At 41.0% G+C, this 26,012-nt stretch overlaps 1 protein-coding gene across 14 annotated transcripts in view; it reads left to right on the top strand.

Moving 5' to 3' along the window:
* Positions 1–26,012, top strand: part of LOC129779206 (regulating synaptic membrane exocytosis protein 2) — a 143,339-nt gene that overhangs the window by 6,080 nt on the left and 111,247 nt on the right. For all 14 annotated transcript variants that reach the window (XR_008743589.1, XR_008743588.1, XR_008743590.1 and 11 more), the window contains exons 2-6: positions 13,664–14,388; positions 21,793–21,997; positions 23,097–23,216; positions 23,281–23,700; positions 23,766–24,009. Coding sequence is in view for 11 of the 14 variants with exons in the window: in XM_055786522.1 (XP_055642497.1) it covers positions 14,279–14,388; positions 21,793–21,997; positions 23,097–23,216; positions 23,281–23,700; positions 23,766–24,009 (1,099 nt within the window). In the remaining 3 variants the exon portion in view is untranslated. The remainder of the gene's footprint in view (positions 1–13,663; positions 14,389–21,792; positions 21,998–23,096; positions 23,217–23,280; positions 23,701–23,765; positions 24,010–26,012) is intronic.

Raw genomic sequence — 26,012 nt, 5'->3', positions numbered from 1 at the left:
AGGTTTACAACAAGTATATTATTAAAAAAATTAACATTTAACATATATTTTATAATAAATTTAACATACCCTTAACTTTATCTAAATCGTTTTTCACGGAAACTTTTAGAATTTTTATTTCTTTACTCTTGACGTTTCTTTAACAGACAACCAATCAGCAGAATTTCTGTGCCAATGATATCTGCTTCGTGAACGAGAATGTGATGCACTGTGTTTCTATTATTGCCTTCTTTATTTCAATTCAGTGGCGATTATTATTTATTTATTTAATTGACTTTCCGTCTTATGACAAGGCCTGATGAACAATATTCCTTCAATTCACTCGGTTGTGGGCTGTCGGTTTCTAATTCTATGGGCATCGCGTACTCGCCGCCAGATCTCGCTCCACCTGGTCTTGCCATCTATTTCGCTATGCTCCTGGTCGTCTTGAACCTATGAACCTACCGGATTTAAGGCAAACACCATCTTCGCAGGGTAGTTGTCCGGCACTCTTGTAACATGCCCTACTCACCGTATCCGTTCAGATTTAACCACCTTTTGAATACTGGGTTCGCCGAAGAGCTGTTCGAGTTCATGGTACATCCTTCGCCTCCATACTCCGTTCTCCTGCACGCCGCCGGAGATCGTTCTTAGTACTCGTCTTTCGAAAACTCCAAGCACTCGTAGGTCCTCCTCGAGCATTGTCCCCGTGTCATGCCCGTAGAGCACAACCGGCTCTAATAAGCGTCTTGTATAGTGTACACATTGTACTGTGGCTCAGTCTGTTCGACCGCAATTACATTGTCCGCCGTCACCAGTGAGCCAAGGAACGAATTCGTCAACAACCTTGAACTTATCGCCGTCGATGGTTACACTACTGCTTAAACGGCGTCGGTCGGCATCGGTTCCGCCTGCTAGCATGTACTTTGTTTTGGACGCATTTATTTTTAATCCAAGCTTCGCTGCTCCGCGTTTTAGTCTGGTGTACGCTTCAGCCACCGCCGCAAATGTTCTGCCGACAATATCCATGTCAACAGCAAAGCAGATGAACTGAATAGATTTCTTGAAAATCGTGCCCGCGTGTTTATATCCGCTCGGCTTATAACACCCTGTAACGCTATGTTGAACAGCAAGCAAGAGAGGACATCGCCTTCACGAAATCCCCTGTGGGATACGAATCAACTCATCAGCCTGAAATCCGCACGCAGCACTGCGAAAGATCCATCGTAGTCATCTTTTAATCATTCTAATCAGCGTCCCGGGAAAGCCGTTGTAGTCCAGTATTTTCTATAGCTCTTCGCGGTCGATGGCGATCATACGCTGCTTTGAAATCACGAATGAATGGATGGTGCGTGAGTAGTCTGTATTGACGGCCTTTCTGGAGAATCTATCGCAGTTCCGCTCCGATGCCCAATATATTGACTATGTATTGTTCTTCAGCTGGTTGACAGCGTCATTAACTTCGCTCATCGTTCGAGCTTGCATATCCTCCACGCCTGTCCCACCGACTAAATTGCTTTCCCCGCCGCTATGGTTCTCTGTCTCACCATTCAGGTGTTCGTCGAAGTGCCGCTTCCACCTTTCCATCATATCATGATCGTCCGTCAGAATACTCTCATTCTTTTTTTTTTTATTTAAGTCATTTATTTTTACAGGCTCAGTTACATAGGTTTAAAGGAGCCGAACTCTTAGCTATACTTTTATTAGTATATATCAACATGTTTCCTTAAATCTAGGGTTAATAAAGTAGGAAACCGATTACTCGCGGTCGACTCGAGATTAGAAGGGTGACATAGTTTCTTTTGGAAAAGGAGGGGATATAAGGATATTGTACAATGTTCACACTCGCATTCACACTCACGCTCATCATACTCAATTCTTAAATCTATTATTATATCTATTATGTATATACATTTCAGCTTATTCTATAGTTAGTCAGAAGGGAAACAGTCGCTCGCGAAGGAAAAAAAAAGGGAGAGGATAAGGGTGTACGGACAATCACACACGAAGATCGATAGTTTTAAGGAAAACATATATTAGGGACATATAATCGAGGTCTAACCGAGCCAACACATCTCTCACCGGTACATTGGGCTGTCTACCTCGGGTCCGAAGGGAGTTTTCTAAATTCGATCTGGCAACAAGATACACCTCGCACGACCAAACAACGTGCTCGATGTCGTGGTAACCTTGGCCACAAACACAGAGATTGCTACTGGCAAGATTGAAACGAAAGAGTAGCGCATCTAACGAACAGTGATTGGACATGAGTCGGGAGAAGGTGCGAATAAAGTCCCGACTCAAGTCCAGATTTTTGAACCACGGTTTGAGGCTAACCTTAGGGGAAATTGAGTGAAACCACCGGCCCAATTCATCTTCATTCCATTTGCGTTGCCAATTAGCGATGGTATTTTTACGGACTAAAGAATAAAATTCATTGAAGGCGATTTGACGCTGATAAATGTCGCCCTCAATCGCACCTACCTTTGCTAATGAGTCAGCCCTCTCATTACCCGGAATTGAGCAATGTGAAGGGACCCAGACAAAGGTAATGACATAACAGCGTCTGGATAAAGCACTCAAAATTTCTCGTATTCTCTCAAGGAAGTACGGCGAGTGCTTTTCCGGCCTCACTGAACGGATAGCTTCGACAGAGCTAAGACTATCCGTTACAATGTAATAGTGTTCAACAGGTCGTGAGGCGACGCTGTCCAGCGCCCAATGAATTGCTGCCAATTCAGCAATATACACTGAGTAAGGATTCTGAAGACTGTGTGAGGTGCTAAAAAATTCGTTGAACACTCCAAATCCTGTGGACTCGTTTATAGTGGACCCATCAGTAAAGTACATATTATCACAATTGATACCCCCATACTTTTCATCGAAGATCGTTGGAGCGATCCTCGATCGTTGGTAATCTGAATATCCATGGATATCTTGCTTCATGGACAGATCAAAATGCACAGAGGAATTGATGTAGTCAGGGAAACAAACACGGTTGGGAATATACGAAGAAGGATCAACCTGCATGGAGATGAATTCATGATATGAACTCATGAATCCGAAGTGAAAATTTAGATTGATCAGCTGCTCAAAATTTCCGATCACCAATGGGTTCATAACCTTACACCGGATGAAGAACCGAAGAGATAATAAATTGAAGCGATCTTTTAGTGGGAGTAGGCCTGCCAAAACCTCGAGACTCATGGTATGCGTTGAGGGCATACATCCCAACGCGATACGGAGACAAAGATACTGAATTCGCTCGAGTTTAATGAGGTGTGTTTTGGCAGCTGATTGAAAACAGAAACTGCCATACTCCATCACTGAGAGAATAGTTGTTCGATACAACATTATAAGATCTTTGGGATGGGCTCCCCACCAGGTGCCGGTAATTGTACGGAGAATGTTTATTCTTTGTTGGCATTTTTTACTCAGATACCTAATATGGGCCCCCCAAGTACATTTGGAGTCGAACCAGACCCCAAGATACTTGAATGACATAGCATGAGTGATCGGTTTACCCAAAAGTTGAAGCTTTGGTTTTGCTGGTCTATGCTTCCTAGAAAAAACCACCATCTCTGTTTTCTCCGTGGGGAATTCGATCCCTAGCCCAATGGCCCAGGTTGAAAAATTGTTCAAAGTATCTTGTAAGGGTCCTTGCAGGTCGGATTCGTTAGATCCTACGACAGACACCACTCCATCATCTGCAAGTTGTCTTAGGCTGCAATTTTGTGTAAGGCAATTGTCGATGTCGCTTACATAGAAGTTGTACAAAAGGGGGCTGAAACATGAGCCCTGGGGGAGGCCCATGTAAGAGAACCGACTTACTGCCGAATCTCCTTGAGAAAAGTTCAAATTTTTCTCACAAAGCAAGTTATATAACATATTATTCAATAGAGGCGGCAGACCCCGAGAGTGTAATTTGTCTGACAAAACCTCTATTGAAACAGAATCAAAGGCCCCCTTTATGTCCAAGAATACTGAAGTCATTTGTTTTTTTTCGGCGTAAGCCATTTGAATTTCTGAAGAAAGCAACGCAAGACAATCATTCGTCCCCTTGCCCCTGCGGAACCCATATTGTGTATCTGAGAGTAGGCCATTCGTTTCAACCCATCGATCAAGGCGAAACAAGATCATTTTCTCCAACAATTTCCGTATACAAGACAGCATTGCTATTGGGTGGTACGAATTGAAGTCAGACGCGGGTTTTCCGGGTTTTTGAATAGCTATAACTCGTACTTGTCTCCAATCATCTGGAACAATATTATGCTCCAGGAACCGATTGAATAAATTTAACAAGCGATGTTTCGCCACATCAGGGAGGTTTTTCAGCAAGTTGAACTTAATTCTATCCGATCCCGGAGCAGAATTGTTACATGAAAGGAGAGCAAGAGAGAATTCTACCATCGAAAACTCGGAATCAAGATCGCCCCTATCTTGTGAAATATCTCGAACAATTTTTTGTACGGGAACGGAAAAAAAAATTTCAGGGGTTCCACGTTTTCGAAAAGCTTTAAATGCATTTGATTTATCCTGATAAAGCTTGGAACATTGGCTATCCCACCATGGATTGGGAGGCCTTCGACGAATAGTGGAACCTGGGATGGGTTTCGTTTGAGCGCGAACCGCGCTGTCATATATCAAACGAGAAAGGAAGTTATACTCCTCCAATGGAGGTAAACCATCTCTGGAATTGATGGCTAGAGTAATCGCGTCCGCATATTTTTTCCAGTCAATGTGTCTTGTGAGGTCATATGCCATGTTTATAGATTCAGAAGAACTCGACCCAGTGGTGATGGAAATTTTGATTGGCAAATGATCACTACCGTTGGGATCCTGAATTACATTCCACTTGCAATCTAACGATAGTGAATTCGAGCAAAGCGAGAGGTCAAGAGCACTTGGGTTAGCAGGAGGTTTAGGTACACGTGTTGTTTCCCCAGTGTTCAAAACGGTCATATTGAAGCTGTTACAAAGGTCATATATCAACAATGAACGATTGTCGTCGTACTGTTCCCCCCAGGCAGTTCCGTGAGAGTTGAAGTCTCCCAAGATCAATCGTGGCTCAGGAAGGAGTGAGCACATGTCATCAAGTTGTTTGCGGCTAACCGCAGCTCTCGGAGGCCAATACAAGCTGACAATACCTTTAATGTTTGCATGACAAGCAACAGCTTCAATCCCTCCATTAGGTGGAAGGTCAATTCGAAAAAATGAGTGGCACTTATTGATCCCCAATAGCACCCCTCCGTATCTGTCATCACGGTCCAAGCGTATAATATTAAAATCGTGGAAAGAGAGATCATCTCGCGAAGAAAGCCAAGTTTCAGACAGAGCAAAAACATCACAATTGTACTTATGAATTAAAAATTTGAATGCATCCAATTTAGGGATAAGACTACGACAATTCCACTGTAAAACAGTGATATCTCCGACCTCTCTATTCAAATTAGACATCAAGAGAGATAATCATTGCAAGGAGGGGCCATGTTTGCATCAATTGCTGTAAAATTGTCTTTAATACTGGAAGCATTGAGATGACAAGGGTTCTGATGGAGTCGGAAACATTAAAACACATGAAGATTTGATCCAAAAGGTCAGACAACTTTATAAATCCCGATTGGGAAGTTGAGCTTGACGGCGAAACAGGGACAGTTGGGGTTTTTGATGTCCCCTCGAGTGCTGGGTCGTTCGAAGGTGATCTATTCCCACGGAAGCCAGGAGGAACCTGATTTTGCTTGTCCGCTGCACTCGATATTTTAGGCATGCTAACAGGGGGTATCACCGATGGAACTTGTCGTTGAAGTTTGGGAGTGGACACATTTTTGCGCCGGGGATTCCCTTGGAAAATGAACGGTGTGCCCTCTTCAGCTGTGTTCGCTTCTACTTCGTCAACTGGCAACGTGGAGAACACATTGTGTGTGGGGATTGGTTGTTCTTGTTGTTCTTCGGCCGGTGGAGAAGCGCCCTTTATAATTTCCGCAAAAGTACGCTTCGAGCGTTCCTTTAAAGAGCGTTTCTGTTTCTCCCAGTGACTCTTGTAAGTTTCACAAGCCGAGAGCACATGTGGAATTCCTCTGCAATATGGACACTTTTGCTCAGTCGCACTGCAAGATTTACCCACATGTTGCTCTTCGCAAGTGGCACAGCGTTCCTTGTTGGCACAATAAGCTGAAGTGTGACCAACTGACTTGCATTTTTGACAAGTCATGGGCTTTGGCACGAAGAGTCGCACTGGCAGCCTCAATTTGTCCACCATAACCTAGTCAGGGAGAGCGGAACCAGCAAAAGTTACTCGAAACGAGTCGGACGGCGTAAATTTAGAGTTTTCCCCTTCCTGGGAGACTTTGCCGAGTTGTCGGCATTCTAAGATTTTGATTTTCATCAAAGGTAGTTTTTTAAATCTACCATCTCCTTCTATAATTGATTCGCTCGTCAGACCCGTTTCGGTTATCACTCCCGAGATTTCTACGTCATGGGAAGGCACGTAGACACGATACTCTAGGGTAAATCGCTGGTCGACGACAATATCGTTTGCTTCTTTCCGATTATCCACGACAACACGCAGTTTGGTCGGTCTAACTTTTGAAATTTCTTTCACGGAGGAGTATCTTGTCAGATCTTTCATGATCTGAATAACATTAAGCGCTTTTCCGTTTGGCTTAGGCCTGAGGAAAACAACCCATGGACCAGTTCCAAGTGCATCTTCCGGATAGACCTTGACACGTGGAGAGGTGATAACATGAGAATGAGATGACGTGGATTGAGTGAGATCGGTGATAACATGAGAAGGAGATGACGTGGATTGGGTGGGATCGGTGACAACAGGGAGGGGAGGTGGAATCGAAGGAAGGGCGGAAGTGCTAGGGGATGGAGAGGAGTGAGTGGCAGACTTTTTAGAGGGGGGCTTGGTGGAGTTAGCTGACTCGTCCCCGGACGAAGCATCTCCTGTTAAAGTAACGCGTTTAAGTGTTTTCGCTGTTCCTTTTTTGTTATTTTTTACTAACATTGGGGAGTCATCGTTAGAGATCTCCATATTTGGAGACCCCCCTTCTGACATTCTACAATTTGTACTTATAATCCAATTGTACACCAGTGCAGATAAACTGGCAACCGATGCTTGCTTCCCAATCGGTTGATCGCGCTCGGCACAATTGAATGTGTGTCGCACACTACCACACACAGTCGCCGGTGGTCGTTGAATCGCACTGTATGCGAATGAGTTGTAAGTGCGACGAGGATGGCGGCTCCTCCTCAATCGGATGATCACGCGCAAAGAATAGCTGCGATTATGAGTCGGCCAACGGCACTTCACCACACTATCCACGGTATGCGCAATCACGCTGGTATTGGTGTGTACACGCGCGATATAATGCCAGCAATGGCGATGATACAGCAGAAACCAATCACTTTTCCAGCTCTGCTGAAATGATTTCCCGGTTTGTACACTGTCCAATGTTCCGCGGTGACATCCACGCGCGACGTGAGATAAAAAATCCCAAACGAAAGGAGAAAAAAAAAACACTTGTCCGGTTTTGTAGCTAACGAGACCAATCGAATATCTGGAGTCGCAACAATCACGTCTGGCTACCACAAACTTTAGACATGGAATGTACTCTCATTCTTATCCCGACACATTTCCGCTCGCGGCACAAAGCCTTTGCGGGCTGCGTTGAGTTTCTGGTAAGACTTTCGCGTTTCCTGAGACCGATGCAGCTGCTCCAACTCTGAATACTTCGCCTTCTTCAGGCAGCGCATTTCCTCCCGCAAGATTTGGGTAGCCTGCATCTTCTTCTGTCGATGTCTTTCCACGTTCTGACGAGCGGCACTGCGCAAGTTAGCCACCCGCGCAGCGTTTTCTTCACCCATCACCCTCCTACATACATTGTCAAACCACTCGTTCCGCTGAATACGTCCCACGTGCCCGAGTATGTTGTCTGCTACGCTGTTGATGGCTGTTTTAATGGTGTTCCAACAGTCCTCGAGAGGGGCTTCGTTCAGCTTGTCCTCTTCCGGCAGAGCAGCTTCGAGCGAATGCACGTAATTTCCGGCGACATCAGGCTAATGCCGCGCGTGGCTTAACCGAGGCGGGCGTCGGTACCGAATGTTGTTCACAACGGCGAATTTTGGATGCATCTTCACTATCACCAGGTGATCCGAGTCAACGTTAGCGCTCCGATAGGATCTGACGTCGATGATATCTGAGGAGTGCCGGCAGTCAATCAAAATGTGGTCGAAAGCTGTGTGTGTTGCCGCAGCTAGGTAGATGGTGTGGCCATCCCTAAACGTACGTACCGGTCATCCCTTCCAGCACACCTCCTGCAGCGCTACTATGTCGAACTTGCGGCTCTTCAATACGTTGGAGAGCACTCAAGTGCTTCCTTGGAAGTTGAGAGATCGGCAGTTCCATGTCCCGAGTTTCCAGTCCGTTTTCGTCGCGTGAGTCCATGTCGATTGTTCCGGTTTAAATTTCCTTGATCATTATTCATTGCTTGCTCTTTTTTATGGTGGCGGCTTGTAAGGCCTGCGACCAACCCCCTGTCTCGCCGGAGGAACGTCGTGTCAGTACTGTTTAGAGTCCCACACTGACACGAGGAAGCCTTGCTGTGGTTTTACCGCGCCAGTGTTTGCGTCGCACCCCCTCACTTTGTAGGATTGAAAACATTGCCCAGGCTACGTCAGCAGCTGTCTTTGTGTTTCGACTGGTTGTATGACTCGCGGAGGCGTGAAGTAGGAACTTGTGAGGACCAGAGCTCTAGTTAACGCTCCTTCCCAGTTGTCAACTAACCGTTTGTAGCCCGATTACCAGATAGGAATTCTGTCTCCTCTGAGCCTCGAAAAAAAGAACATAGAATATTTTTACTATCAATTATATAATTATTTGTTTATCTATCTTTCAACAATGAAACAAAAATTCAACGGAAAAAAAATCTTCATAAATAGAATAGTTACAAGCAGTGGCGTCTTTTTGAAAAGTCCTTTTTGCGGTATATTCTTGAATGCCTAAACATCAGAAATTTGGAGATTTTTCTTTAAATTCCTAGACTGGTATACTGCCTTAAGCTTAAAGGAAATTGAAACAGTGCTTATATGATGGTCGCACCTGACGATTTTCAATATTTCTTCGACATTTTCGATGTATAACCGATTGGAATGGAATCGACGAACCAAAATTGTGCATAATTGGCTCTTGCTGTACCTGAATCGTGAACATTACTCATATGTGCAGCCTTCTGGCCTGTTTTTATGATTTCTACAAAGATAATCTGTGAAATAAGACGTATTCGCTATTTGCTGGTGTCTGAATTTGAAGTGCGAGGACAAATCAAATAAGTAAAAAAACTTTTTAAGTTGAACGGTTTCATTGTGGTTAAACATAATAATGTACTGAAAGCTAGAAAATAATTAGGCAAGTAGCAGTTAGCAGTTATCACACCTCTTCGTCATTAGTCTAGGGCGTTGATAAGACTAAAATAAAATCGTGGGACATATGTAAAGTCGCTAATTGTGGATAATGAAAATCCAATGTGCCCCACGATATTTTGTCTTATCAATGCCCTAGACCAATAACGAAGAGATGTGACAACTGCTAACTGCTACTTGCCAAATCATTTTCTAGCTTACAGTACATTATTATGTTTAATCACAATGAACCCGTTTAACTTAAAAAGCTTTTTTACTTATTTCATTTTCTTGTTTTTAGTAAATTATCTGTTTCATTAGAATATTTCTCTACCATTGTACTGTGTTCTATTAGTCAAAGCGGCGTTGTAGCGACGGTCAAATTGGATTTTGGGAGATCATGGGGTAAGCAGTTTTAAAATGACAGCAGATTTAAAGGTGTATAAATTTGGTCATTTCCTATTGGTCAAATTTCTATAAATGTGGGACAACCCTACAGACAACAGTTTAAGCTAAATAAAACCGTTTAATAAAGTAATTTGCTATTTTGTGATTGCGGCCATCTTGGATTTGGATTTTTCATGATATTCTGTGATCTACTATTCAGGCCCTTTCATTTGAGTTTTTGAACAAATATGTAGTCCCCCATTAGGTAGTGGCAGTAATATTCGATTTGCGTTTTTCACAAATAACTGTGTTCTACTAGTCAAGCACTTTCATTTGATATTCATATTAACGGGGTTTTGAGAAAATATGTAGTCCGCCATTTGGGTAGTGGCCGCCATCTTGGATTTTCAAGATCATGAAATACGCAGTTTTATAAAGACTAAAGAGATAAAGGTGTGTTCCAAATTTCAGATCAATCGGTCAACAGAAAGGGGGTCAAATGTCTATTAATGTGGGTCAGCGCTACAGCCAAACATGCTACAATCATAAAAACATACAAACATATTACAGGGCAAGCTAAATAAATTCCAATTGGTCAAATTGGTCTGAGAGCTGTGTTCAGTAAGAAATCCTATTTATCTGACGTCTCCTAGCATAACTCAATCGCACGTATGAAATGAAAGATGGAAATTACTAATGCTATCTATTGTAAACTAATAGTTTTGTTTAACTATATTTTATATGATTTCGGATTTCCGAATCATAACGAAGTACCTAAAGCTCAAGATTAACTGAAATGTCATGTTGTTTTCTACAAGTTGCGATTATTCTGCTCTGAGCATCCATCAAAGTTCAACTGCAAATTTGTTCGGGAGAGGATCACCATATTGTGATAATTGCTACAGCTCGAGCAATTTCAAAATCAATCCTGACTCATTCAACATATTTCATGAACAATTCTGGAGATTTCTCACGTAATTTTTGAAATGATCCAATGTACCAAAGGTAAAGAAATCGAGGTCATGAATGCACATTACAAGCTTTAACAATTTCGCATTTCGCGATACTGCACATCGATTACATCAACGCGATATGCATACCTTTCGGCGCAGTGCTCCGTTCAGCGATAGCACTCCGGCGGAGCACACTGTCGTAGTGAAAGGGTTTTATAATTGAATGTATTTAAAAAACAATCGTTCAAGGATCTATCCTCTTCATCTTTTTATCACCGACACTAAAAACCGTCTTATGTACAGATTCAGATTTTAAGCATTCGACTTTTACTTCGGACGCCACTTTCTTCCGACATTAGCACGAAATGATGGCGTTTGGATTACTCTTTAGAAGTTATTTTTAAATTCTTATCGTACAATGTAATTTGTCCAATGTACAGCGTGGCGCATAAGTCACGCAACCGATTTGCACAAATATACCTCTGACATATATACCGCTTAGGAACTTAGGTTGCGGTCGAGCAACTGAACCGCTTAGGAACCAACACGCTCGATAGTTGCAGCGCGATCGTTATTTTTTTTCTTCAGAGAACGTTACGTGACTTATGCGCCACGCTGTACAAACGCGGTCAGTCAAAACTTCCAATGTAACATTTCTCGCCCCGAGGCTCCAACTTTAAACTAAAGTCAGGGAACAACAGTTATGATTGCTTTTTCAGAGTTTTTATTGATTACTAGTGGCGAAAGTAGTGATAAAGATCATGTTTTATAGAAACAATTCGCGAAACAATGTTTCGGTCTTCAGCCTCGTTATTCTCGATTTGGCGTAAATGTTACATTCGACCTCTTCAAAAGTTACGCGAGATTTGTGCTCTTCTGGGTACGATTCATCATTTGTTTTTCCGAGTGTATATTTCAATTTTATTTATTTGAAACAAACTCAACTAACGTTGAAAGATATTTTTGCACACGTTGCAAAGCTATTTGTTTTCGACCTTTTTTGATCAAATTTTACTCCGAGAACCATCATAGGTTTTGGGGAAACATCAATTGGTAGGGCACTTCACGCCAAAAGTCAGACATTCTTCCTCCTTCTGCTGTTCTTCGCGGATGTCAGACCAAACGCATGCGCTCCATTGACAGTGTGCCGTTTTTCCCCACTGAAGATTTTCCACCCAATGTTAACAACAACGAGCTGAACCGAGAGAAGATAAGAAGATGCGAATGTGGACGTGGGCTCTCGCCATGCATGCATCGAGAGGATACGATAATTGCTCCTTGCTTTTGGCATAGTCAAAAGCCAACAGCTTGTAGTCGATGAGTACGAAGCAAAACGATAAAATTTCCATCGCTCGTGTACGGGTTCACGTTGGAGCCAGCTTGGCAGACGCTTGGATGATAGGGATGAGAGCAAGGATTCTTCTATTTACCACTCCATCACGTTCGATGACGATTGTTCGTCCTTCCCGTGGACGTCTTTTGACGGAAATAGAAAAAAGAGTGTTAAAGGATGCGAGGAATAACGTGGTTCGCTGTAGACTCTGCCTGACGGGAGCCTAATCGTATCCACTTATTTACAATCCATAATGCATTTGTAGGTGGCTCCCGTGGGCGAGTGGTGAGCATCACGCCCGAAGCCCCCATGGGTTCGATTCCCGTTCAGATCTTTTTTTTTTTTCGCCAAAAAAGTTTTTCGCACCTGTTGTCGAGCTTGTCACTTTGAATACAATCCAATCGTGTTATTTGATTTAGAAATTTGTCATCTGCCATCCATGTAGAACAATGCATTTGTATTCTGATACAGCCTTGAGCAAAAACACCCATCAAATTGGCACAAATAGCTTTACATCCCTCTTTTATACAAAACATACATGATTACAGCTGGGCACAAGTCATTCTATATTTATATGTTTTACATTTGCAATTATCCTATATTTTGGTTCACGATGGAAGGAAATGATAGTACCGTCATCCGGGGGCAAATTGATCACCGGGGTGAAATTGATCAATCGTATTACAGAAAACAAACATAAATTTTCAGAGGCATAATGCAATTTAATTTTCAACTTTTTAAATCTGACATGTTCAATAATCATCTGAGGGTTCTTTTTGTCAATGGCTCTCAACGAATTACTTATCAAATTGCATGAAAATTAACATTTTTCTGAATAGCATTTTCGTTTCCATTTCTAACTATTTATGGTAAAGAAACATATTTCCAATATTTCAAGGCAATATTTACAGACGCTAAACACATGAATTCACTACTAGCCGATACTTGATGAGTTGAATGAGTAATCGAATACTTCTAATTACTATTCAAACAAGTAACAACAAAAAACTATTTCACAAAAAAAGCACCAAGAATGACCAGAACCGAATCCCATCATGCGACATATCGAACGTCTTGGTTTGTCAAAACTAGCTCATTGGTGACTATTTCAAGGGTTTTTGGTCACAATTGGATAACCTGAATGGTCTCCGGATGACCTGCAGATCAGTGTTCAAATCGAGTTATGGAAAGGCATGAACACACCTTTGGGTGGACTAAATCAGGTTGTTGTATCCTCAAACCATTGAATTATCATTGAAATGACCGTACGTGAAAAAATAAAAGTTTATTCTATACATTTTTGTGCATATGATACTAGAAAATCCTATAAAACATAGATTGATCAATCACTTTCCATAACGTTTGGTCTTAGCACCAGTACTGGTTTTAAAAATTTATGGGGTTTAAATCTAACATAAAAAAAATTGGAAATATTCCCATTTTTCTGAAATTAGTGATCAATTGGCCCCCGATCTACGGTAACTGTTAATATTTATTCCTTCTCCGTTTTTTTTTGGAATGGATTCGGAAATATCCAATTGGCAATTTGAACAAAGAAATGTTGCACTTTATAATTTCTAACGCATTATTCTTCCTCTCTACGATACAGGACAGCATGCCATCTGCGTCGCTGCACAGCATCCAGCTCAACGATGACGATAACATAATACGGAAAACATCGTTCTCATGCAGGATGTAGTGCGCCTCTTCAGCCACCATCAATGGAAGTGAAAATGTTTATCAAAACCAACCGCGATATTCGTTTCTCAAGTGTAGCTAATGGTGAAGACAATGATATTAGCAGTAGCGTGTATCAATTCACAAAATGTGAAACCAAACTGAAAAAATCCAACGTGATATATTCCGGCGAGAATTCATCGAACGGATGTGTGATTAGTGTCGGACGCAATCGGGTGAACAGTAGCGCAAATACTTACGGAAACTTTCTGTAACGATTCCTTACTGAGTGAAGCACAATTCTAGTATTGGTTATTGTGTACATAGTGTGAAGCCAGGATAAATTTGATTCAGTAGCAAGTATCTGCGGAACATAACGAACTAGTTTTTAAGTAAATAGTGCATGAAGATTGTTTTGACGGATAGAGATTATACATACGCGGAAGAACACATTAAAACTTGAAAACATTTATGTTATCAACCGCATAGTCACGTTGTGAAATACGCTAGATACCGTATTTCAAATTGGAACTAGGATATTAGCAAAATGGCCGATATGCCTGATCTGTCTCATCTGACACAGGAGGAACGTGCAATAATCGAGAATGTTATGTTGCGGCAGCGGCAGGAGGAGGAGAGGGAGAACGAGATTATGCGGTAAGTTTGCTTCATTCTGTATGTAATTTTGATTATAACATGTCATTAAGCATAAAACCAGTACTTTTTGTGGAGATCAATAGCATCCAGCATTAATTCCAAAGTATTTAAGCCTAGGTAAAAGTTTATGAGACAATTCGTCAGTAGGGTTACCATATCTACAGAATAATCTGTATTTTTACAAATATTTGAGGATTTTTCAGACCAAGAATCTATAGTTATAGTTGCTTTGAGAGTTCTTGTTCTATTCCATTCGCGGCTGTTGATAAGCTGGTCTATGTTCTTAAAACGCTTAAACGTTCTCGATTCGAAAGTTTTGCCAATAATAAGGCCGAACGATGGCTGCTTCCTTCGTTAATGGAGTAAATGCAGCAAGTTACCAAAAGGAGATAATAATTTTAAAAGAATGGAAAAATCGTCTTGGGTCGAAATTTTCCAACCAATCCCTCAATTGTTGGCGTGTCATCAAATATGTGTGTGGTTACGCGTTGTCATGATGAAAGATCTTTTCTGTTGATCAATTCACATTTTTTGTTAGTGAATTTTATCATCGACCGTAATAATTTGCTTCAAAAATGGTGGCATTTCGTTGACATTTAGTAGTGCTGCGTCGATGGATATTCGCTTAGTTGTGTTTTATAACGTTGATACATGTGGCACCCAAACATGAAGTTCCTTTACGTAGCCGGCCTTTTTTAAATGATTCAAAACTGTCACATGGTTGACTCTTAGGCCGAGGACATAGTAAACGCAAGGTGATCCGGGCGCGTTTGCGGGAAAGTTCCCGAATGTGGAAATCAAAAGAAACCGCCCGACCCTGACATAGGCTGATGTCACATTAGGCGGATTCGCCGCCGCGGATATCGCGACGGTTTTTTTCTCGATATAAATTCGCTTTCAAAACCGCCCCGTTCTGTGTGACATGGCTCATTCACAATACACTGTAGATCCTCCGCTGCGGTTTTACCCGCGGAATCCGCGGCGGCGAATCCGCCTAGTGTGACATCAGCCTATGGCGCATTGAAATCCGCATCGCATCGCGTTTACTATGACTGATGTCACATTAGGCGGATTCCGCGAGTAAAACCGCAGCGGAGGATCTACAGTGTATTGTGAATGAGCCATGTCACACAGAGCGGGGCGGTTTTGGAAGCGATTTCAAATCGAGAAAAAAAACCCTCGCAATATCCGCGGCGGCGAATCCGCCTAATGTGACAACAGCCATAGTAAACTCGATGCGATGCGGATTTCAATGCGGCGTAACTGTTCGTGGAGCGTTTTACCGCGTATGAACGCGAGTGTGATGGTTGCCAGTTCATAAATATCTCCATAATCGAACTAATCGAACGAAAACAGGAATTGGGTTATTAAATTATTATTTTCGATTTGTTCGATAAATTATATAACTTTATTCTATTTCTCATAATGCATATCATGAACACCACTTTTGATGTTTTCATATTTATTGCAATGTTAAAACTCATTGCAACACGTTATTAAATTACGGACTTTCCATTTACCATGTTTACAGGAAAATAAATGAAAATGAAAATTGCCCTGGATTGAGAGAGTAAAAAATGAGGGTGACATACAAATGGAACACAAATTTCTGCATTACTCGAGCAAATGGAGCCAAATTTGAGATGTGAAGGTTTTAGGGGGTAAGAAACGTTTCTATGGTGAGTAAGTACTCCTCCTCCTCTCGAAGGGGGGGGGGCGGTAGGAATCTGGTTTGCCATACAAATAAAACACAAATTTCTGTAAACTCGAGACGAATCAAGCAAATCGAACCAAATTTGGCATGTGGAGGTTTCTATCGTAAATCAACACTCCTCCCCTCTCTCTAAGGCGGGTGGCTACCATACAGATGAAGCATAAGTTTCTACATTACTCGGGTATTGATCAAGCAAATGGAACCAATTTCGGCATATGGAGGTTGTAGGGGCAATACACGTTTCTATGGTAGTTTATTATTTATTTATTTATTGAGGGGTTTTTGGGTACGCGAAATGTTTCTATGATGGTAGGACACCCCTCCCACCTCTGGAATGGAAGGGGGGGGGGTTCCGAAAAATTAAAAAACATTTCAATCAAACATATTCCAACCAAACATGACAGTTGTAAATTTTCGGAAAACTCTGAAGAAAATGGGAAAATTTTCGAAAATTCAATTCTCATATGTTCTACAATTTCATAGTGATAAGCGTTGTTAGTCTATTTGATGTTTGCACTAACGAAATTGATCTTTGTTCGAAAGTCGAAATTTATTTTAATGTGATAAAACTCATTCCTATAGCTTCCTCTACCTATATAAATAAAAATGGATCGCCGAATGTAATGATAAGAGCAATACTCGAGGAAGGAATTGTCCGATTTAGGTCTGTCTTTATTCTATCATATTTCCTGTATCAAACATTTATTCCATGTAACGGATGGAAAACGAGAATTGTGTCTGAAAATAATCCCCTAATAATAATATTATAATGACGAGTTTTGGTAGAAGTACTAGGAATTTTATAGTAAAAGAAAAAATCAGCGGGGTCGATTAGAAGATCAATCAATGAACAGTTGTGCGATTCGACCCATGAACGTGGAATGATAACTTGAATGTGATAACGAAAAATAAATTTCGGGCGGGACGAAGTTTGCCGGGTCAGCTAGTAAATAAATAAAAACACGTTGTATGTGATTTGAACTTCCAAAGACCAAAATACTTAAATCTATTTTTTCTATATTATAGTGACTTTCAACACTTATAACTGGTTCGTCATTTTATTTCTATTTTTGGAAGAATGATAGGAACTCGTGACCTTTAGCGTGAGAGGCATGGATTACGCCAGATCACCTCCACTTAAATCTATTTATTCAACGTATTTTTCGGATTTTTTGAAGCTTTTTTGATGTATGAAACGCAAGAGTTTCTTCTGCAGCTGAAATCTTCTGAGCGATGGGATTTTTACACCACATAATTGAACATGGATTTAAAAGAGGATTCCAATTGAATATTCTTGCAATGTTTCGGTATTTGGATATGCTTTTCCAAATCAGATTTACCTGTAATGATTCATTGTGGATTGAAAACTTCTGTTTCAACAAAATGATAAAATGAACACACCGATATTGACCACCAACACTTATAAATCACTTGTGCAGTACTTGGTCTCATAATCATTCGGTCTTTCTGTGAGACAAAGGTACTTTCAGCGCAATTCGTCGGTAAAATGATACTCCCGTTTAGACATTCTAAAATTTTAGTCACCAATAAAAAGTTACAGGAGGGTTGTGGCCGAGAAACAACAGCATATGACGCAGGAATACGTTAAGCCATTATTGCAGATTGAATATGGATATTTTTGGAAAATTCCATTATTTAACTCTTGGAAAATAATTTGATGGCCCTGAAAATGAGCATTTAGTTTGATTTTTTTGGTATTTTTTGTTCACTTCGCCAGTGGTACAATCGAGCGATGATGGCAGAAGGATGATGATTAGTCGTTGGATGGTGCACGATAAAAGATGCCGAATGAGAATGCGATGAGAACTGGAGGAGACCAATTTGGCCCAATCAAAACGTGAGATTTACCGCAGCAGAAAATCAAGCCAAGCACATAACTCATTACACCGTTCTGTATTCGTATTAAATGAACAACTGAGAGAGTACAGATTGCTTGTGCCAGTTGTCCAATCAGAACGCGGGACTTTCGTGTAGATAATGCTTGACATTTTTCAATTGCTTGATGGTTAGTTTGATAAAATATATAATTTATTTCATTGTATTAAATTATTAGAAATACCTAAACCGATTGATGCATATATCTCGGAAATCCATCAGCAAATGACTGAATAATAAGCGCTTGAAATTGTACAATTTTCGGGATGCGGCAGATTTTTCGTTTCACACTTTATTGCCCAATATGTTCCCGATAGACGTAATCCTACGTCAAAAAGTTTTTACTCAAAAACAAAATACAAAAAAAAAATTATGATCAGAGCTTGACAGTTTCGAAACAAGAAGATGAAAATGATTTTTTTACTTCATTTTTTTCTCATTAGTCAGAATCTTTTTCGATTGTGAGTATTCTTTACTAAAATCGATTCTTCAATTTCGTTCTTTTTTGCTGTCATTTCCTTTGACTATGAAAGCAAATGCTTTCTCTTGAAGATTGAACTGCTCGAATTCATTATCATTTGAAGAGAGAGTAGCACTATCTTTAGTCTGCGTTTTGTCGAACGCTGGATGAAATGAGGAATTAATCAACTTTTTCATTTTGGGAACAAAAAAAAATATTTATAAAAATTATATCTATAGATAGAGGTAAACATAGTTGAATTAGGGTAACCATGAAAAAAACGGTTATTTTACTCTAACTTTTATATATAAAGTTCTACATTAAAAATGTCTTCGTACGACTATTAGACTCATCAATACCAACATTTTACGATGCAGAATTTGTCAATATTTGTATCCTGCTCAAACTTATGGATGGGTTTTCACCCAAAAACTCATGATTTCAATTTTAATTTACCCAAATACAAAAAACAACATATCTTTAAAAATTACATATTATAAAGAGTGAAATTTGTTCTTTCAAATTCCGTCAACAAACATTTTTTATGTTTGCCCCAGAAAGAATGGCAAGCAATTGAAGTGGGCGCATTTTTTGGGAAGAAATATCAATAACTTTGAGTGAAGTTGAGATATTGACAAGTTCTGCATCGCAAAATGTTTGTATCAGTATGTTCTAGAAGTCTTTCGAATACAGTTTGTATGTAAAATTTGAAATATAATAGTTAGAGCAAAAAACACGGTTTTTTAATGGTGACCGCAACGCAAATTAGGGAAAATGCGCTATATCAGTTATTTCAAGAGATAGAAAAAAAACTTTGTTCTACAAAGATGTTTTGAATAACTGGGACTACAATATTGTTGAACTATGTTTACCTCTATCTATAAAGATAAGAAAGTTAGATTTTTTATTTCATCGAAAATGTTGGTCACCTTATTTTTGGTAACATAAAAATGAGCGCTCTATCATATGTAACAACTTTGTCGAAGGCAGTTTTTGTCTATAGAATGACTGTCGAGCTCTAAGTGCTAATTTCCACTTAAATGCATCTCCTGGACCATTGTGCAGTATTGCCATCTATTAGAAAAATCAGTGTCATTGGCATGAAAAATATTACACAAGTCATTAACAGTTTGTATGATGATGCTTATACATACTTTGGCCAAACTTAGACTGCATAATATCAGTTTGAAAATGGTGCAAGCTGTTCCACGCTGTTCAATCGAATTTTAGATAGTGTTCATCATGTCGTTTGCTGGCAGTGATCGTATTCGCGCTCTAGCTGCGCGTAGAATTCTTCTTTATGGTCGTCGGTGCTAGATAGATGGGGACTGTGGACGTTGATAATGCTGATGTTGAAGAAGTGGCCTTGCATACTCTGTTTGCACATTCTTTCGTTGATCGGCCATCAGCCAATCACCCGTTTCTTGAAACCATCGCACCATCGAACTTTACCAGCACACCTCCTGCAGTGCTACGATGTTGAAATTGCGGGCTCTCAATATTTCCGAAAGAATTTGGGTACTCTCAAGAAGGTTAAGAGACTTTCAGTTCCATGTTCCGAGTTTCCAATCTCCAGTCCGTGTTCTTTGCGTGGGTCTAGTGGGTCTGTGGGTCATTGCGTGGGTCTGTCTTGAATTTTATTGTGATTTTTTCTGTGCGTTTTATTTTTACGGTCTGCTAGTAGGGCCTGCACCAACCCCCTGTCTCGCCAGAGGAACATCGTGCACAACTTTATTTAAAGTCTCCGTTGAACAGACACTCGGGTAGACCCTCTTCCCTGTCAGCATACGACCAAGATCCCACCGGGGTACCCGATCTTTTCTATGGTTACTCGTACCCCAGTCGGCACCGCGGGCAGGTAGGGGTAGGAGTTACTGGACAAGAAACTAAGGAACACGAATGGGGTCTATTTTATGCCTGAAGGTACGCGAAGTACTGATGGTACGCATAGTCCAGGGGTTTATCAACCGGCGGAAACCGTTCTTGAGGGTACTCAGTTTCGTAGATTTCACCGTTTATGGTGCTTTGATTACGAATGGTTCACTCCGTTTGCCACAGGTGCATATGGTCTGCCAAATCAGGTACTTAGAAGCGAATTTCAACAGATTCTTCCGTTTTAAACGGTCATCCACGGCAAACTTGTCCTCAGCCGTGAAATATTCATGTCCCAGAAACTGCTTAAAATCCGATTTGATGTAGGTCTCACCATCAATGACGCAGCACCGGTATTACGTTAGCTCTATCGTGTAGAGTTTGCGGGCGCGCGTTTGGCAACTCTATGTTGACGTTCGTCTCGATTTGGGAAGTTCCGCACCTTTTACGTTTTCATTTCGGATTGTTTTTTGGCCGAAATTATGTGAAACATCACGTTTTTGACCAAGTCCCGCGTCGAAAGGCTCGGATCCCGTTTGGAAAAGACAAACTCCACTTTTTCTCTTGTTTTTTTGCGCGTTATTCCATGCTTTGTTCAGCTCTTGGTTTATGGTCCACTGTCCTCCATTTGGAGGAATCTTGAGACGGTCGAATGATGTTTCCCAAGACACGATGCTACAACTTAACATTTTTCATGTGGGTGAACAAAATCCTTTCGTGAACAGTTTGCTGATTTTCTTTCATCTCGACCGGAATCTCACCGATAACTGCAAAACTGTGTGGATGTAAACGAACACTCTAAAGAAAAACTACGCAAGATTGAAAGTGTTGCAATATTTATCGCCTCACCCTTTACGCAAAGATGCTTAGCTAATACAGTAGAACCCCGATTATCCGCGAAATAGTCGGGCTGGGCCATCGCGTATAACGAAAATCACGGATAATGCAATATAAGACTAAAATGAGGTACAAACACGAAAAATATATATTTTAGCTTGAAAACTATGTTTCATCAATACAGAAATTATTGTACTATTAATCTGTAAGGTCGTGTACATCAGTGATCAGATAATGTGAAAGCCATGACCAAAACAAAAAAGCAAGACTCTACCACTCACTGACAAATTTCGGCAAGGTTTATAGATTTACTAGGGAACTCACTTTCGATCAACTGCTCGCGGATAATCGAGGTTCTGCTGTATCTTCAAATTCACGGTGTCTCAATAAATTCCGCAAGCGTGTAGCCAATTCCAGCCTCTTGATAAATGTAAATTATAAAACTTTAAAATTAGTGAAACTTTATATTTTCAGACGACTGATTCTATCTATGTTGTTCGTATAATTAAACATGAGTTCAATGATGAAAAAAAATAAGACAACAACACGCACATGAGTGTTTCAAATATGATCACAAAACCAGTCCCGATTTAACATTGAATTTTGTTTGTTTTCATATTCGCAGGAGGAAGCAAGACGAGGTGGCTACCCTGGTGGATTCGATTCGTCAAAAGTCGGAGCAGCAGAAAAAGGCCGGCGTTGAGCTTGACGCCACGTGTCACATTTGCCTCAAAACAAAGTTTGCGGATGGCATCGGACACATCTGCAATTATTGCAACATTCGTTGTTGTGCCAAATGCGGGGGCAAAGTTACACTGCGTAACAACAAGGTGAGACAATCGTAATACACAAAATTCTCAGATTGTTTTTTTTTATTTTTTTATATTTATGTCGTATTTATTATGTTATAGAATAATTTACATGTTTTGTACATCAAATGAAGAAGATTCCTCTAGTTTGTATGTATAATATGTAACCATTCAATTAACTAAATTCGCATTGGAACTTTCCGCAAGAGCATTCAAATGCTTCTTCGGGAAGTTTCAGCGAACGTGATGCTATCTTATATTCATATTTATGTGAGCAAGGCAATATACTGGAAATACGCCAATGCGTACCAATATATAAATACGCACTGCTTGAATAAATAACACATGTGTAATGTTACCCTTTTTTATCACTTCAAGCAATCATAACAAAAATCATTACGTTCTCTTAAGTATTTCCAATTATTTCATGATAAAATGATTTGGAGCCTGGATCCTAAAAAAAAGATAAAAGTACAACGGAAAATAATCTGAAATGATAAGATTTACGATAATGGATGGAAATATCAAAGAAAAAAAGTTTTAGAATGATTAGTAATAATATTTCAGCGTCATTGTTACTAAAGCCCTGCCAATTTGGAATCACTTTCAATCGGATATATCTCAAGAATCTGTCTGGTTTAGAATGAAACGTTGTTGGAAGAAAATGTTATGTATTTCTTGTAATTTATAGATACAATATGGGCTTGCGATATTTAATTTTCTCGAATTCAAATTCAAATTTGGGCTTGATATGTGCCATCAACTTCTGCACAAGTTGCTGGTCAATCTCATCAACCGCTTTTTGCCTGTATCTAGTATTTAAAGTGGCGTTTTTGAACTATTTTCCACACTCCTTCAGTTTAACTTTGACGATATTTCAACACATTTCGGTTGAGCGGAATTTCGGGTAGTAGGTAGTAAACAAACCGTTCTCGAAATTTCCCGAAATTTCACATGGAGCGCTGTACTGGATAAAAAATCGTAACGACGTTTTAAAGCCTAAACTGCCGAGAAATAATGGCATTGGTGTAATTACACTGAATTTTCTGCATAATTTTCAGTCACATTTAGTTTCCCAATCAATTAATCCAATTACTTCCCTGATTCTCTCCATTAACAGGTGATATGGGTGTGTATTGTGTGTCGAAAAAAGCAGGAACTGCTGTCAAAAACTGGTCAATGGATGAACAAAAGTACAAGTCCCGATGGCGTGATACGTCGGATCGAAGGTGACCCGAGGGTAATGAATTATCTGTTCCCAATTCCTTCCCATTAGCTAACGATATGACGGTAATTTCTTCCAGATACCCCAGACAGCAACTCTCGATCCGCATGATCCGTCTGACAAACGACCAAAGCTGGAACGGGCGAGAAGTGCTGCTGAGAAAGAGAATCACCCGATGCAACGTTCCGGCAGCCAGCTTCGGCGCCAATATTCCCAACAGGATCCACCTCATCGGCGAATGTCTCAGTCGGACAGTGAAGTGGATGTCACTACTGGGCTACCCCAAACAAGGTTACCGATGCCACGGATGCATCCCCAAGGTGGTATGCAACAGGGTCCATATGGGCAGTATATGCATACCGGTCTCCCCCAGCCGCCAGTTCAAATGGGGCAATACGGACATCACCAGTCTCATATGAATCCTCAGGTGCAGATCACTCGATCTGGTGGCAACATTGGAATGGCTGGATACGGACAAGACGATCCAAGTTACTACCAGGTAACCGAACTTTTTGGTCAATTTATAATCTAAACAGTCGTAAAACTGATGTTCTCCATTACCAGGGCGAAATCGAAGACTTGATGCGCGCACATCCACATTTAGTTCACCCTCGGCAGCAGCAGCACTACGCCGAGTCAATGCAGTCCGCCGCACCAAGTTACGGGAGTGGGAGTAGCAGTGGTGGTATCGTACTATCATCAGAGCCAATCAAAAAACATAAACGATCGATGGGTGGCCCATATCTCCTGCAGCAGCGGTCCTTCAGTAGCTCTGATGAGGATATTAGATCCACGCCGGAATACGAAGGTCAGTGTGGTGTTTTTTGATGTTGTTTTCTTCTGTACAAAATGCTGTTTCGTTTCCTATTTTCCGTTGTGTATCAGTTTCACCAACTTAATCTCTGATTCAATTTGATTCTTAATCCCTAATTTTTACTAAACGGAAGTAAGCACTGACTCATAAAGAGGTAAACTGTAGGACAGCACAACGAAAGAGGTGTGATGTGGACGCATAAGGTTTTATCGTTACCATTCGAGAGTATCGGTGGAAGATGTTTTGATTGTTATTTTGCGTAATTTAGCAGCATTATTAGCAGCGCAGAGTGTTAGCTGACCCGGAGTCTTTTAGTAGGTGATAGACTATCATATTTGATGAAAAAATCTTTCTACGCGTATGATCAAATCTCAACTATGTTTTTGAACTTTTATTGTTTTGAGCTCTGATTGCCTTAAATAGGCTCTAATTCGAAATGTACGCTACTTAACGTTTGCATTAAAAAAATTGGACTTTTTTTAGATGGTGATAAAAAAAACTAAGACTGATAATTGAGTTTGATAAATTACTCATGGAAGGTATTAGCTTACTTGCAAAAAAATTCTATGCCCTTGCGAGCGCCCTTTCGGCAGTTAACCGGAACATTCGCCATGGCGGACGAAAACATGTGCGTAGGCATGCCTTTGAGTTTTTATCAATTTCTTCTCAGTTTTCGTGACAAATCCGTTGGAGTAGATCTTACGCTTCAGGTTTGCCCAGAAATTCTCGATGGGACGCAGCTGGGGGACGCGGGTTTGCCGACATGGGTACCATATCGATATTCGGCCGCTCCAGTCAGATCCGGTCAGACTAGAAATTTCCCCGTTTACGGCCAGTCTGGAGCTAAAGAAGTGTGGCTTTCATATCCCCTTCTCTCTGATTGTCAGCCATAGCAGCACCCTCTTGAGGAACTTGGTGTGTAAAATAAACTTCACTTCGGTGCTCACTTCCTTCGTGGGGGAAGTAAAATACGAAGTGCCCTGCCAGTCGTTACCATCCAGGGTGAGATAGGTCTCATTGTTCATTACCACCGCCACCTCGCGATTCGCCGGGAAAATCGACTTGACCATCTGATTCAGCTGCTGCCGCTGCGTCATTGCCTACAGCTCCGAGACCAGTGAACGGGACTTCCGCTTCCTGACATGTATATCCATGTTCGCCAAGCGCACGCAGCGATGTAGCCACTTTTCCCTTCATTCCTCTTCAGCATCCTTTGAAGCATTCTTCCCTGAGCGATAGGTCGTCGGCTGTCCGGAACCAGGCTTTCTTTCGATGCTCTGATTATTGTCCAATAGTGCCGAAATGATGTAGATGCCGGAACGGGCGTATCCGGCATCCACAAAGTGCCAAATAATTTTTGTCCTTTTTTTTAATGCAAAGCAAGCCGAATGGTAGAACGAACCTGTTGCTTTTATTTGAAAAATGACATAATTTGGCATAGAATATATTGTAAAACATTTCAATTAGTTGAGATTCGACCATATATAGGGTTAGGGAAAAAGAAATGTCGTATTTCTGATCGAAATTTGACGCTTTATTTAACATACTTAAAATTATCCAGTTTAAGTCAAATATGCGCCGTTTTGTTCGCAAACTTGTTGCCATTTTGAAGGCAACTTCATTATCCCCCCTCCTTATAAAACCCCACTCCTTATTTGCAAAAAAAAACTCAGACAGCCAGTTTTCGCAAGCCTCTTTTGAGACCAACTTAGTATCATCAAGAGCGTTTTGCATGGACCGGAAGCCATGATAATCACTTGGAGCCAGGTCCGGACTATACGGCGGGTGCAATAGGACATCCCATCCGAGCTCCCGTAGCTTCTGGCGGGTCATCAAAGGTGTGTGAGGCCGAGCGTAGTCCTGGTGGAAAATAGCACCATTCCTATTGATCATTTCTGGCCGCTTCTGGTCAATCGCCTGCTTCAAACGGTCAAGCTGCTCACAGTAGAGAACCGAGATGAGGGTCTGGCCATAGTTGAGCAGCTCATAGTGGATGA

The sequence above is a fragment of the Toxorhynchites rutilus genome, chromosome 3 (assembly GCF_029784135.1).
Source record: "Toxorhynchites rutilus septentrionalis strain SRP chromosome 3, ASM2978413v1, whole genome shotgun sequence".
Classification (NCBI taxonomy): domain Eukaryota; kingdom Metazoa; phylum Arthropoda; class Insecta; order Diptera; family Culicidae; genus Toxorhynchites; species Toxorhynchites rutilus.
This window is presented reverse-complemented; position numbering and strand designations above follow the sequence as displayed.